Raw genomic sequence first — 12,160 nt, 5'->3', positions numbered from 1 at the left:
AATGTTTGCTATTTTTTCCACTCCGGATAAAGTATGGCAAATGTTTACTCATCCTAATGCACATTATTTTAAAATAATTTGTCAGTTGGTCAAAAGAAAAATGTACTAATTTCCTAGTTTTCATGCACCACCAACTTTGCACAAGGGAACTCTGACTGAACTTGTCATCAGGTGTAAAACTGTAATGTTCTCCCTTGGGAGAGTTCCCTGGATCTCTGGACTTCAGCTAAACTGAACTTTGGAGAGAAATCATGAGCTTGATGTTTTTCCATATGAATAGAAAACAGGTAAAGTCACACTGTTTCCACTCCCGCTGAATTTAAAGTGCTACTTCAAAACTGTCTCCGGCTGAACTTGCTGTAGTCTACAAAGCTGAGCACAGCTGCTCAAACAGTGTAACAAAGTCTGGTAAAAGAAGTGCCATGCCAGGGTGAAACTAGATGGCTCAACAGTTATGTCTGTCCTTGCACCACATGATTAATGGAAAAAACAAACCATAGACTCTCTTTTCACCTAAATCCTGTTGATAATTTCAGTTATTCATCCCCAAATGGATGGGGCAGAAAGTAATGGAAGTGAAAGAGTAAGAGAGGAGGAGGGCTAGAGTTTAAGACCGCGGGGAAGGAGAAATATCGACTGGCACTGCTGGTGCTAATGCTTCAGAGAGACCTGGGGGGACAATGTTATGTGCTCTACACAAAATCACATGGGAGAATTCGGCTGCACTTCCTAAGTGCATCAAACTGGAACATTGTGTCAGCCTGACTATCAAAAATGCTTTATATAAGCATTTCTCACAGAAAAAGCTGGGTATTTTTAGGTAGGAAACGTATGCACTTGCAGTGGGTTATGTAGAAGTGTGACCACTTCTTTTCACAGTGTTGTAGTGACTGGATATGTGGAACTGATTACAAGGTGTAATATAGACACTTGTTACATTCAATTTGGAGCTGGAGAGGAGTATTCTCTTTTTCTCTCAGAAGACAAACTTCCCAAATCAGGTGCACTGCCTTCAAGTGTTAAAAGACATGGAGAGAAAGGAGAAGCAGTCTCATACTGGAACCAAAGGTTTCTGAAGGCTCTAATGTGCTCTGTATGACAGACTGGTCTGGGTCTCTCCTCAGAGGTCAACACCAGACATGAGAGAGGCCATCAGCTAGGCCTAATCTGAAACATGACACACTGGAACTGGTGAAGTTGAACAAGTTTGGTAATGAGGCCTCTCTATTTGCAAAGCTTCCTCATCCAAATGCCCTGCATGATGAATTGTTCCTGTTTTCTAATTATCTGGGGACATAAGTGCCATGGCAGCCCCATGGAGAGCTGATTTATACCATATCCTTTCTCTCATTATCACAAACACCATCAGTCAAGGTCCTTCCCAGCATCACTACGATCTGAAGCACACCTGTGATAAAGCACCTAGAGGCTACGCAGCTTCGCTCCCTCTAACCAAAAGAACTCTCCAAACTGTTAGGCACAATACCATTGGATAAGGGAAGCACGTAATGGGGAAACCAAGCTGTGATTGAGAAGCAACCCCCCGTAACCTAATTAAGAGTGGGACTGCACTTGCTCTTTGTTTACCGGAACGTTTCAAAAGAAACGACAAGCTAAGCAATGTACTTGTGGTACAAGGTGACCAATGCTGAATATGACACATTACACAACACACCAGTGGAGGCAAAAGGAGCACATTGTTAGCATGTGACACCTAAAGGTGAAGTCCATGACCTTCTCTGTTATTAAAATCTTAAACTCCTTAAGAAAAAGCCATAAAGCCCACTTAATCTACTGTGTCCATCGTAATTGTATGCACACATAGACACAAACAGAAAGAGAGAGATAGGGAGAGAGACTACAACACTCCTGGCGTACATCAAAAACACCTGGATCCACAAACACCAACTACTGCACAGCCATAAAATAAAACCCACCAGCTGTTCATTAAAACTTGTGTTTAAGTAATTACATTAATTAGGAATTTTTGGTTTTGTTTAACTGGCATATCCTTTCTCTAAGGGCCTTATATTTTTCCAGCTGTGAAACTTGGTTTACTGGCCTCTAGTTTCTTTTTATTCAGGTCAACTCTGTTTTTGTATCCATTGGCTAGCTGTTAAGTGTTTTTTTTGGGAAGGAATTAAAATAGAAAAAGGTACAGTACTGGCTTCACAAGTTGCTGTGACCTAGGACAAATACCTTTTGGTATCAGCCAATGTATTCTGTCTGAACAGAATATGTTGTAATAGCGTTAAAATTAATGAAGGTGCTTAGAAGACACTTAATAACCACCACAAACATAAAACACAAACTTCAAAAATATGTTGATATAGATATAAAAGGTGGGCTCAACTGCTTGCTCTTGACGTGAAAATACTTTGAATTCAGACAGAGCAGTGATATCACTGCACGTTGCAACCAGACTTGAGATTTCACAGCCCTCTACCCCCATCTTGTGGCCATTTATCACATCCAGCTTGATCAGGTAAATATCTTCAAAGGATTTTGACATGCTCATTTTGATGTTTCAAAAACAAAATGTAGAGTATGAACTACACAGCCAATACTACACATTTGTGAAAATAAAGTATGTGTTGCTTTACTTGTCTGATTGCTTTATCCCAGCAGTAAGCAAAGTTTTGTCTTAGCCACATCAACATGCTTTAGAAGATACATGTCTTACACTTACACATACAACCACACAATAAAACAAAATGCATCTAATACTTTATCAACTGCTTAATAAAAACATTTATTAGCAGTCACAGGAGATACAAGAGACAATACAACATTTATCTGAATAAAAAATCTTATTTATAAGTTCTGCATTATATGAATCTGTTTAGCATTAGACAAATTCAGAGGAAAATGCACTTCCAATAAAGCTCAACAAATATTACAGACTAGGGGGTAACAGCATTTAACCACTTAACATTTAAACCACTCAAAGCTCTAACTTGCAGTAGAAACACTGTCAGTGGCAGAGACTAGTGAGTAGATAGAAAGTTCAAAGCCAGCTTTCCATCTGGTGACAGAAGCAATATTATTCATAAGTGACTCCAGTGAGGTACAAAACGTGAATGTAAAATGATCAACAGTATCCTTACCTACAGTACTAAAAAAGGCCAAAGAAAATGCTTTGATCTGGGGGAAATAACTCTTACACAATTCTAGATTTTGACAGCATAAATTGCACAATTATAAATGATTGTCCTCAATGATAAGAATGGATGCCTGGTTAATTGGCACCACAATGCATCATCACAATGTCTTCTACTCAGATTAGGTATTACAACACAGACATACTTCCAAGACAAAGTTTGGAGATGAGTCACTTCTCCATACTGTACATCCTTATATACTGGCAAGTCATTAATAGAAATGCCTTCTCCAATCATTCAAACTTGCACATTTTCTGATCATTTGACTGATCTTGCACAATGAAACCAATATTCATGAAGACAAACCAAAACATTCAAAAGGCACACACCAGTCATTAATGGACTTCATGACATTCTTCCAAGAGACTTTGAAGCTGTTGTGGATTGCAAGGGTGATGGAGCCTGCATCACCCTTAACTAGACCTTCTGTGCATTTTCCATTATTGAAACACAAATGTATCAAATAATGACTGGTCCAGAGAGAGAGATGGTGAAACCAGGTCAAAAGCATACCAAATAGTTTACATACATCTAAATACCAACACACTGTTATCCATGCTCCATTCAAAAAATAAAAAAATAAATCTAAGTTGAAGGCACTTAAAAAAAGCTCAGGCAACAGGATGATGTCATTAATGAATAGCTTCTGGGCTACTGTACAACATATACGCAGGTAAGAACATGGTAGAAGTAGTGATCTTGAGATGATTTCATTTAATAACAGTCTTGTTTCAGGCATTGGAATTTGTCTATATTTAAAGCCTCAAATCCAAAAGGTAGGACAAAGAGCACAACACATCTGAGCAGGCAGTAAGGAATGATGTGTAGACATTTCACAACGAGAAGGTGTAGTTCATATTATGTTGTACAGCGAGATGGCGGTTGAAGTACTTATGGCAAGACTATTATAGTGCATTGGCAACACTGAATAAGGGAACAGGAAAAAGAGAAAGGAAGGGCAGACAGATCAATGGAGAATGATGTCACCGAGGCAGCATGGAGGACTGACGACACTGACGTTAAGGCTGGACCAAGACTGGGGACTTGGCTGGACTTTTAGCTCCTCCGAGACTTAGAGTGCTGGATTAGCCACTGAAGTGTGATATCTGAAAAGCACAACATATATTTTGAGGTATTAAAGTGTATTGCTTTTTTCCAGAGACAGAAATAGTGACATAGATTACTTTGATCTAACCTATGTTGTCTTGCTCTTTGCATGAGACTGAGTAACAACAGATCTCTCTGTCCTGGATGGAGGACAAGTTCCTGCAAAGACAGAAGAGTTAGTGCATTAAAAACAATGCAAGTGGTCTGGTATAAATGAACCACAGAAGTTACATTTAAAATGACATTGACATTTGTCAATGCCACATGCCTATGCAATAAAGGCACATAATTTAATTTTTGGTAATGCAATTGCCCTCGTGATCCACATAACTAAACAGTGAGCTTCTGTCTCCATTGTACAATGTTCTAATTTGCAAAAATCCTGAATTGTATTTCCATGTGAGGGAGACAATGAAGATATTACATTTGTTTTATTAGCTGCTTCTCATCAAGAGCGTTCGAAAGATCTCTTTTGTTGCCCAAAACTAGAACCTGTGGAAAAAGAGAAAGACAAAAAGAGAAGTTTATCATTGTGGTGACAATATCTCTCAGAACTATTTATACAAACTCCTGGTCAAAAATTTAAGAACATATATCTAAACATTGAAGATATACCCAAAACCCTGCACAGTTAGTCTATAAGATTGGTATTACTGCTGTTTCTCTACCAATAGGAAAACCATTTGACATGTTCTGCCATTCAGAATAAACTGACATGTCCCACAGAAGCGTTGTCTTACAGGGATTCCTTGAAGCTGAGGTTTATCTAGTAGATTATGGAGTTCATTTTTAGAGGCTTCTATCTTTTCTGGGTCTGCAGCATCCACCATGTAACTGAAAATACAATCAGAACCAAATATCTTACTTACAATTTGCACAACTGGAGGATGCTGATATTCATAAGTGTACCAAAAACAAGTCTTCAAATTTTAAGAATCTGGTTTAACAGTCTGGAGTGTGCTTACACAATAGCATTGACTCCTCGACAGTATCGCTCCCACATGCTTCTAAACCGAGGCTGTCCACCAATGTCCCAAATCTAGACAGAGACAACACAGCAACACCAAGGTTATTGGGTTTCCTCACTAGAAATACTGTATATACTGGCGTTCCTTCACTATTCTAAAGCATAGAAGTACAACAGATTGTGTTCCAATGCCTACCTTTATTGTCACATTGCCTTTGGCAACCTTCCGCATGTTGAAACCAACGGTGGGAATCATGTCTTCATTGAACTGGCCTGACTAAGAAATAAAAGCAGGTTAATTTATGTCAATGCTCTCTATAAATGCAATGTGTGTTACATGTACAGTTTAATATATGGATGCACACAAACCCATTAAAGTAAGTGTAGGCCAGCTGATGTGACGGCTCAGATGTAAGACCTACAAATACTTTATTCATAGTACAATGCAGGTCACATCGAAATATATATAGTTACTATTTTTGTATTTCACAACTTTTAAGGCATTCCAATAGGCAGCATTTAAAGAGCAGCTTTCTTTGAACACATTTCACCTGACCAAACATACCTTGGCTAGCTACAAAACTGTTGACTCACTACTGAAATCAATTCAGGGCTGCTATTCAACACAATCAACATTTTAATTGCTCTTTTATTATTCACGGGATTAACAAAGTATAATCACATACTGGGTATCTTGACAGATTTAAGACTACTATTATGAGCAAACCTGCATAATTAGGCCATTAATGCTATAATGTCAAATGGTCAGAAGCAGTTTATTTGTTTGTTCAAATCTTTATTGCCAAATGGCTATGAACTTTCAGACATCTTTCCTAGTATGATAATTACATGTATGACGTCATGTAGCTAATTAACTGATTGTCACCACCAGTCACTCCCACCTGGGCAAGGAAGATGGAAGCACACAAAATACCGGTTAGCTAGTCTCTATAAACACTTTGTTAGTGAATGTGCCAATGACATTTCTTTAATGATTATGAAAGCAGTGTGTTGCTTGTGTGACTGCAAGCATGCACTAAAATCCAGACAAGTTGAAGACTTGCCAATGTTAGCTGTCCAGCAAGCTAGGTTGACGTTTACTAGCTACACTAATGTAGCTGACTTACTCACCGCAATCACGTTAACGAATGTGGTTTTTCCAGAATATTGTAGTCCTACTAATGTAAGTTCCATCTCCTCTTTCCAAAAAAGAGATTTGAACCAGTCCAAAAGCCGATTAACAAACGCTAACATCTTGGGCGACACTGAAGTCAAGCTCAGTTGCTGCTTGTATCACAGTAGTGGGCTGTTGTTACTCCTGAACTCAGCTCAGCTCCCCTTTCTTGCCTTGAAGTCCACCCGTGTGCCCAGGAAGTACTTACGGCTTGCCATTCCAGTCACATGACCGTGGAGCCCAAAACACACATAAAGCTACAGAAGGATCAACAATGGTCATATTGTTTCCCCCCCCAAAATGTAGGTTGATATTAATTATCATAGCACATAAATCATTGATCATAGCATCAAAAGACCCAAATAAACTACACATAATATCACATCAAGTCAGTTTATGCGGTTGAAGAAGTCTCTGTCACATAGGTAACCAGATGATTTTAATGAGCATTTATGAATGGATCACATGTCTGTAGGTCTCCCTTTACATCACATGCCAATATGTTTTATCAGAGCCACCAACACATCAGCTTTATGCATCAGTATGATCTACACTACAGTACTAACAAGGTGAGAACCACCTGAAAGGTCAAGCAATTTAATCAGTCCTGTGGCAACCCTAAAAATAAACATACAAAATACAGTGTGAGAGAGATTCAATTGATAGATAAATTCTTAGTGATTCATTCATCAAGGACCCATAACACACCAAGATAAAATGACAATGACATACAAATTCGCAGAAGTTTCATTACCTGTGGTCTAATAACTGACGTGTAGTTATCAGGGAAGGCTGCACTCATTGTTGTTGTATATACTGTAATTCTGTGAAACATGCACAATATGTCACACATATGACATTCTAGAAACATGTATAGTGCTGTAAGACCTGAACATGTATACAATGGTTGAATGTCATTCTATTACACATTTCCCTACTAACTCATTTGAAAAGGCACATGCCTATTGACATAATTGCTGTGTTTTGGCTCAGTGAAGTGAAACCAGAGTTTTTGTCCGCAAGATCCCTAACTCTGCAAGACAGACAGACGTGACTATCTATTTGAGAAAGGGGAACAAATACTAAAAGACAATTGCGGTATATTATCCAAACTTCCTTCTTACCCATTACATACTGGATACACAGACAAAACCTGTAAAAACAAATCATTTAAGATTATTTAAAAAAAACGTATGTATATTTATTTTATACTGATCCTTTAATATCATCTTCTGCCATACCTGAAAAAGGGTGTCTATGTTGATATTTTCTTGACCCGTGGCATTTAATGCTTTATTGGCAATATCTCTGGAAAAAGGAGGGTTAGTTTTATTCATTTTAATCAGTTTTAGCCAAATACAGTGCATGTGGATCCCTTGCAGTATATTTACAGTACCATGTTTAAGTACTTTCTTAGGCTGAAGTTGCTTGAGTTACCTGAGTTTGATTAACTTACCTTCGATGATCCCTTGAGGGGGGTGGAAGCCAGTGGTCAAAGTTGGTTTCCACTCTGTACCATCTACAGTAGGATATTACATACTTAAGTATCCAATATTATTAGCTAGTAAATATTGGAATGTCAGTATAGATAACATGAACAAACAGACCCCTTCAACAGAGAGAATAAATCAATGACACATCAATACATCAAGTACTAAACAGGAAAGATATCTCATCCAAGGCATACCGTCCATTTAAAGGATCCAAAGGCCAAATATCAGCTGGGCCTTGCCTGTCCCTGGTGATGACCACTCCTTCACCACCCCGAACACCAGCAACTATGTAGTAAACACCCGTGATAATAGGGATTTTGGACATTCGCATGACTGCATCCTGAAAGTCTGTTGCTTCCTCCAATGTCTAAGGCAGAGAATATGGTTAGGTCATGGATTTATTTTAGTAGATATTGTGGATAGTAAAACAGTCCACACAACCCTGTGATACCCACCTCTCTCACCAACCAGCTGACTGGAGATCTTTTTAACAGGAAAGCAGAAACTATGTTCTTCCACCACTCCCACCAATGCTCCTTACCTTATGTTGGAACACACAATGACGCAATGACATACATCAATTAATTACTGACACACTAAGTAGTCCACAGGAACTGTAGTTACAGTTTCCTTACCGCGCTGGTCTCCAGAGACTGTGAACTTGTTAGGACTTTGTCCAGTCCACAGACCAACATAACCCGCAAAAGAGGTTCCTCGGTAAGCCACCTAAAGATGCATACAAAAAGCACTTATAATGTACCATTCATTAACCCTTATTATATAAAATCACTAATCTCAGTGAATTATACTATGCTAAATGGATCTACTCTATTCATGTTTCTCATTCAAATCTCAACCTATGCTTGTTCTCGTTTTTAAGTGTTGCTTTTTGTCCACAGATGTGATGGTTGTGCTGTGTAACATACCTCTCCGTTCTTTAGAAAGATAATGTTAATGGTTAGATTCCTGAGAACATCATGTGGGTAATCAAGATTCCTGCCATGGTACACATGACCACTTGTGTCTTGAGCCACAATACTAGTGCAGAATCTAGAACAAGTCCAACACGAAATGAACATACCAAAACATGGCATTGCCCGTTATTTTTTAGTTGTCCAGATGATTAGGATTCAAAGTAAACAATTTGGGTTCTAGTGTATTTTAAATAAAATAGTATAAAATATGTTAATATATTGTATTAACAAATTCATATTTATAAAAAGGGGGGGGTGAATTGTGTACATACGCAGATATTTCATAAGCAAAGTTAAGAATTATGATATCTGAAAGGGTTGCTCCGAAGTGTGATGCCATTCCACGTATCTCTCCGGCGTATGGTGAAGGAATGTACTTGTCCAAAGCCACCACAACTGGAGCCAATGCGTGATGCACCCATTTTGGAACAGTAGAACTGTAAAATAATAAATACAAAGTCCAATCATTTCTAGGCCAACATGCTGAGTGTATGTACTGTACATGTAATCAGAAATGCACAGAGCAGTATTAGGTTAACACATTTTTGAAGAAAGAAAATCAGGCTTTCTCTTAAGGAGCTTTTTAATGTTGTTCAAATCATGTAATCATGCTTATCATGCTATAATATCTATATATATATATATATTTTATTTTATTTTATTTTTTTATTATTAATCATAAAGAAGTTAGAGCGAAAACTCAATCAGTACTTTCAGGAGTATAACAACCTGACATAACTAACATTAAGTGGAGCCAAAAATGAGCGAAACTGCCACTTACTCAATAACCTCAGCAGCTGCTTTATTCAGGTCGGTCACGTCAAACACTTTCAATAGTGGCGCCCATCGCACTTCTGGTGGGTCATCCAAGCTAATGTTGACCACAGGTGGATAAAAGCATGAGGTACATAACACTAGACTGAGGAGAAGCAGTGCACTAAACATAATTCCTACCGCCACTGCAAGAGTCAGACACAAAGTAGCCTTTAACAGAAATAATGTAACTTCCCTTTACGCGACAACTTCCGTTGTTTTTGTGAAGGTAAAAAAAAAGAAAAAGAAAACAGATCAGCTGATCAAGTACGGACCGATCCACTTCTCTTATCCATTTGCGTCCCAAACAAACTGTTATGCTACTTTGTCAATTGATAGGTCACAATGTGTTGTCTTTAAATACGTTTTTGCTGTATAGACTGCTACTCTTTATAGACTATAATATATTTTCGGATGAAAAGAGGGAGGCGAACGTTGCAAAAAGGAATTGGGAAAAGTTGCATTGCGCAATAGTGTAGGATCGAAAGTCGTATGAACTTTACAAAATGAATTACTTTGAAACGACCTTGGCTATTCATTGTGTCTGTCTGCAATGCAACATTTCTCTTCAGTGGATAAACAAAATATGTATTTGTTGACAATATTTACACTGTTGACGGTGTTACAATGTTTCGGAGCCAACGAAAACAGTGTAGCCTTGAATTGTGTTCAAGCACTGAAAACTATGATGGGGTCTTTACAAATTCACATATTGAAACCCAACATACCAGACAGCCATAAAAACCGTAAAGAAAATGACCAGCCATGGGTTATTTAACGGTAATAACAGCAGAGACGATATTTAGCTTAGCTGTTTTAACTGGGTAATTTACTCAAGTTGGAAAAACACTTCTGAGTGGAGTGATTGTTGGATAAATTCAAGACGGTGAGTCAATCAGAGTCGAGCAGACTATTTCACAATCCAGCTTTCTGGTTAACCACTAAATCACTCATTTTGTACAGTTCAGATGGGTTCCTGTTGATGTTGTCTTCTTTGGTCAGGTATTTAGGGATTCATCCGGGGACAATTTGCTTCTGGTGATCCCTATTTTCCCATTTGAAGCTATGACGAGGCTTTTTCAAATGGACATGAGCCAGAAAGATTCAGAAGAGACCATGCAACTGCCATAATGCTGTAACATATGGAAAAACAGATGGAGTCAGAAGGAGTCAGATGGAGTAAGAGGGAGTCAGAGGGAGTCAGATGGCTGAGCGGTTATGGAATTGGGCTAGTAATCAGAAGGTCTCTGGTTTGATTCCCGGCTATGCCAAATGACTTTGTGTCATTGGGCGAGCCACTTCACCCTACTTGCCTCGGGGGAATGTCCCTGTACTTTCTGTAAGTCGCTCTGGATAAGTGCGTGGACTAAATGTAAATGGAAAGGATGCTTTAGGGAGGGTGTGACTCTAGGGAGGAAAGCCCACAACTCTTTAACATGGCTCCTGCCCTGCTTTATTTCACCTCTTTAAAATGGCCTTGACTCTTCTCCTGCTCCACCCATCATGGTCCTTTGCTCTATCACCTTGGTAGAGTTGGTAGGTGATGATTTTAAATTACAGTTGGGGGCTTAAGGTATGATGAAGTGTACAAAAATGGAGACAATCTATTTTACCAACTAAACAATTATTTTCCCACAAGGTGGCGCTCACATGTCATATACTTTGAACATTTCTGGGGACAATTACACTTCACCTTAAATGTCAATGGTCTGTAAATCAGAACAGATTGAAACGTAAAAATTGAAAACAAAATATATATATATTTTTTTTCTTTAAAATCATTTGGTTGTCTACAATGTAAAATTATATTCATCATCCATCCACTGTGGTGCACTATATGAAATGTAAATGCTTTCTGCTGCTTAAATAGTGATCTAGTGTTTAAATAGTGAACATCCTGCATTCACTACTGTGATATACTGTATGTTATCAGTATATATTGAAACATGATGAGACCTTTTCAAGCTATATCTATAAACAATCCCCAAAATTGAAAATGCAAAAACACATCTATGCTAAAAGTAAACTCTAAAAGCTACATTTAAATCATTTAGACAAATGCAGGCCAAGAAGGACAATTACAAAAGCATACAATCTATGTAATAAGTTGATGTATGGTCCAAATAATATTACATGATAAATATGTGCATAAAAATATGATCTGGATGTCTGTTGACCAGTAAAACGACTGCAATACGATGCAACATGTTTAAAGTTTTTTTCCAGGACTCAAATTAAAAGCATGTGTCAATTGTGTGTTTTAAAAAATGATTTACTGTCTTGAAATCCAAGACACCCTCTTGATTTTAGGGGCCACTGCTGCTTTATGGGTTATATAAGTGTTATGTAATGACGTGTTGTTATGTGGACAAGTCAGGTGTCCTGGCTTTGGCACATCATTTGCTAAAGCTGTATAACACAAAAAAACAAGCACATCATTTCCACTGGAAAAAAATACTTTTACAACTGTG

The 12,160-nt window shown here is 38.1% G+C and overlaps 2 protein-coding genes across 3 annotated transcripts; both read right to left on the bottom strand.

Annotated features, from left to right (window-relative positions):
- Positions 1 to 3,373: 3,373 nt before the first annotated feature.
- On the bottom strand, positions 3,374 to 6,715 carry arl8bb (ADP-ribosylation factor-like 8Bb). Its single transcript, XM_084705683.1, has 7 exons — positions 6,367 to 6,715; positions 5,432 to 5,512; positions 5,234 to 5,307; positions 5,009 to 5,102; positions 4,693 to 4,760; positions 4,357 to 4,427; positions 3,374 to 4,267 (listed from the first exon to the last, which is right to left on the bottom strand). The coding sequence occupies exons 1-7, from the start codon at positions 6,487 to 6,489 to the stop codon at positions 4,218 to 4,220; spliced, it is 561 nt and encodes a 186-aa protein (XP_084561809.1). The 5' UTR covers positions 6,490 to 6,715; the 3' UTR covers positions 3,374 to 4,217.
- Positions 6,716 to 6,831: 116 nt separating this feature from the next.
- On the bottom strand, positions 6,832 to 9,891 carry LOC146272986 (N-acylethanolamine-hydrolyzing acid amidase-like). Of its 2 annotated transcripts, none has more exons than XM_084705681.1 (11): positions 9,658 to 9,891; positions 9,149 to 9,313; positions 8,829 to 8,952; positions 8,538 to 8,628; positions 8,358 to 8,443; positions 8,097 to 8,269; positions 7,866 to 7,928; positions 7,651 to 7,717; positions 7,534 to 7,562; positions 7,164 to 7,233; positions 6,832 to 7,027 (listed from the first exon to the last, which is right to left on the bottom strand). In XM_084705681.1, exons 1-11 carry the CDS (start codon positions 9,819 to 9,821, stop codon positions 7,007 to 7,009), a joined length of 1,053 nt encoding a protein of 350 aa, XP_084561807.1. In that variant the 5' UTR covers positions 9,822 to 9,891; the 3' UTR covers positions 6,832 to 7,006. The 2 variants fall into 2 exon arrangements, with proteins under 2 accessions (XP_084561807.1, XP_084561808.1); XM_084705682.1 differs by having other exon boundaries at positions 8,829 to 8,898; positions 9,658 to 9,886.
- Positions 9,892 to 12,160: the final 2,269 nt, after the last annotated feature.

This window comes from Hypomesus nipponensis, chromosome 9 (genome assembly GCF_054491055.1).
Source record: "Hypomesus nipponensis isolate SF chromosome 9, ASM5449105v1, whole genome shotgun sequence".
NCBI lineage: Eukaryota > Metazoa > Chordata > Actinopteri > Osmeriformes > Osmeridae > Hypomesus > Hypomesus nipponensis.
Note: the sequence above shows the minus strand (reverse complement) of the source record. Positions and strands in the feature narration are given on the sequence as shown.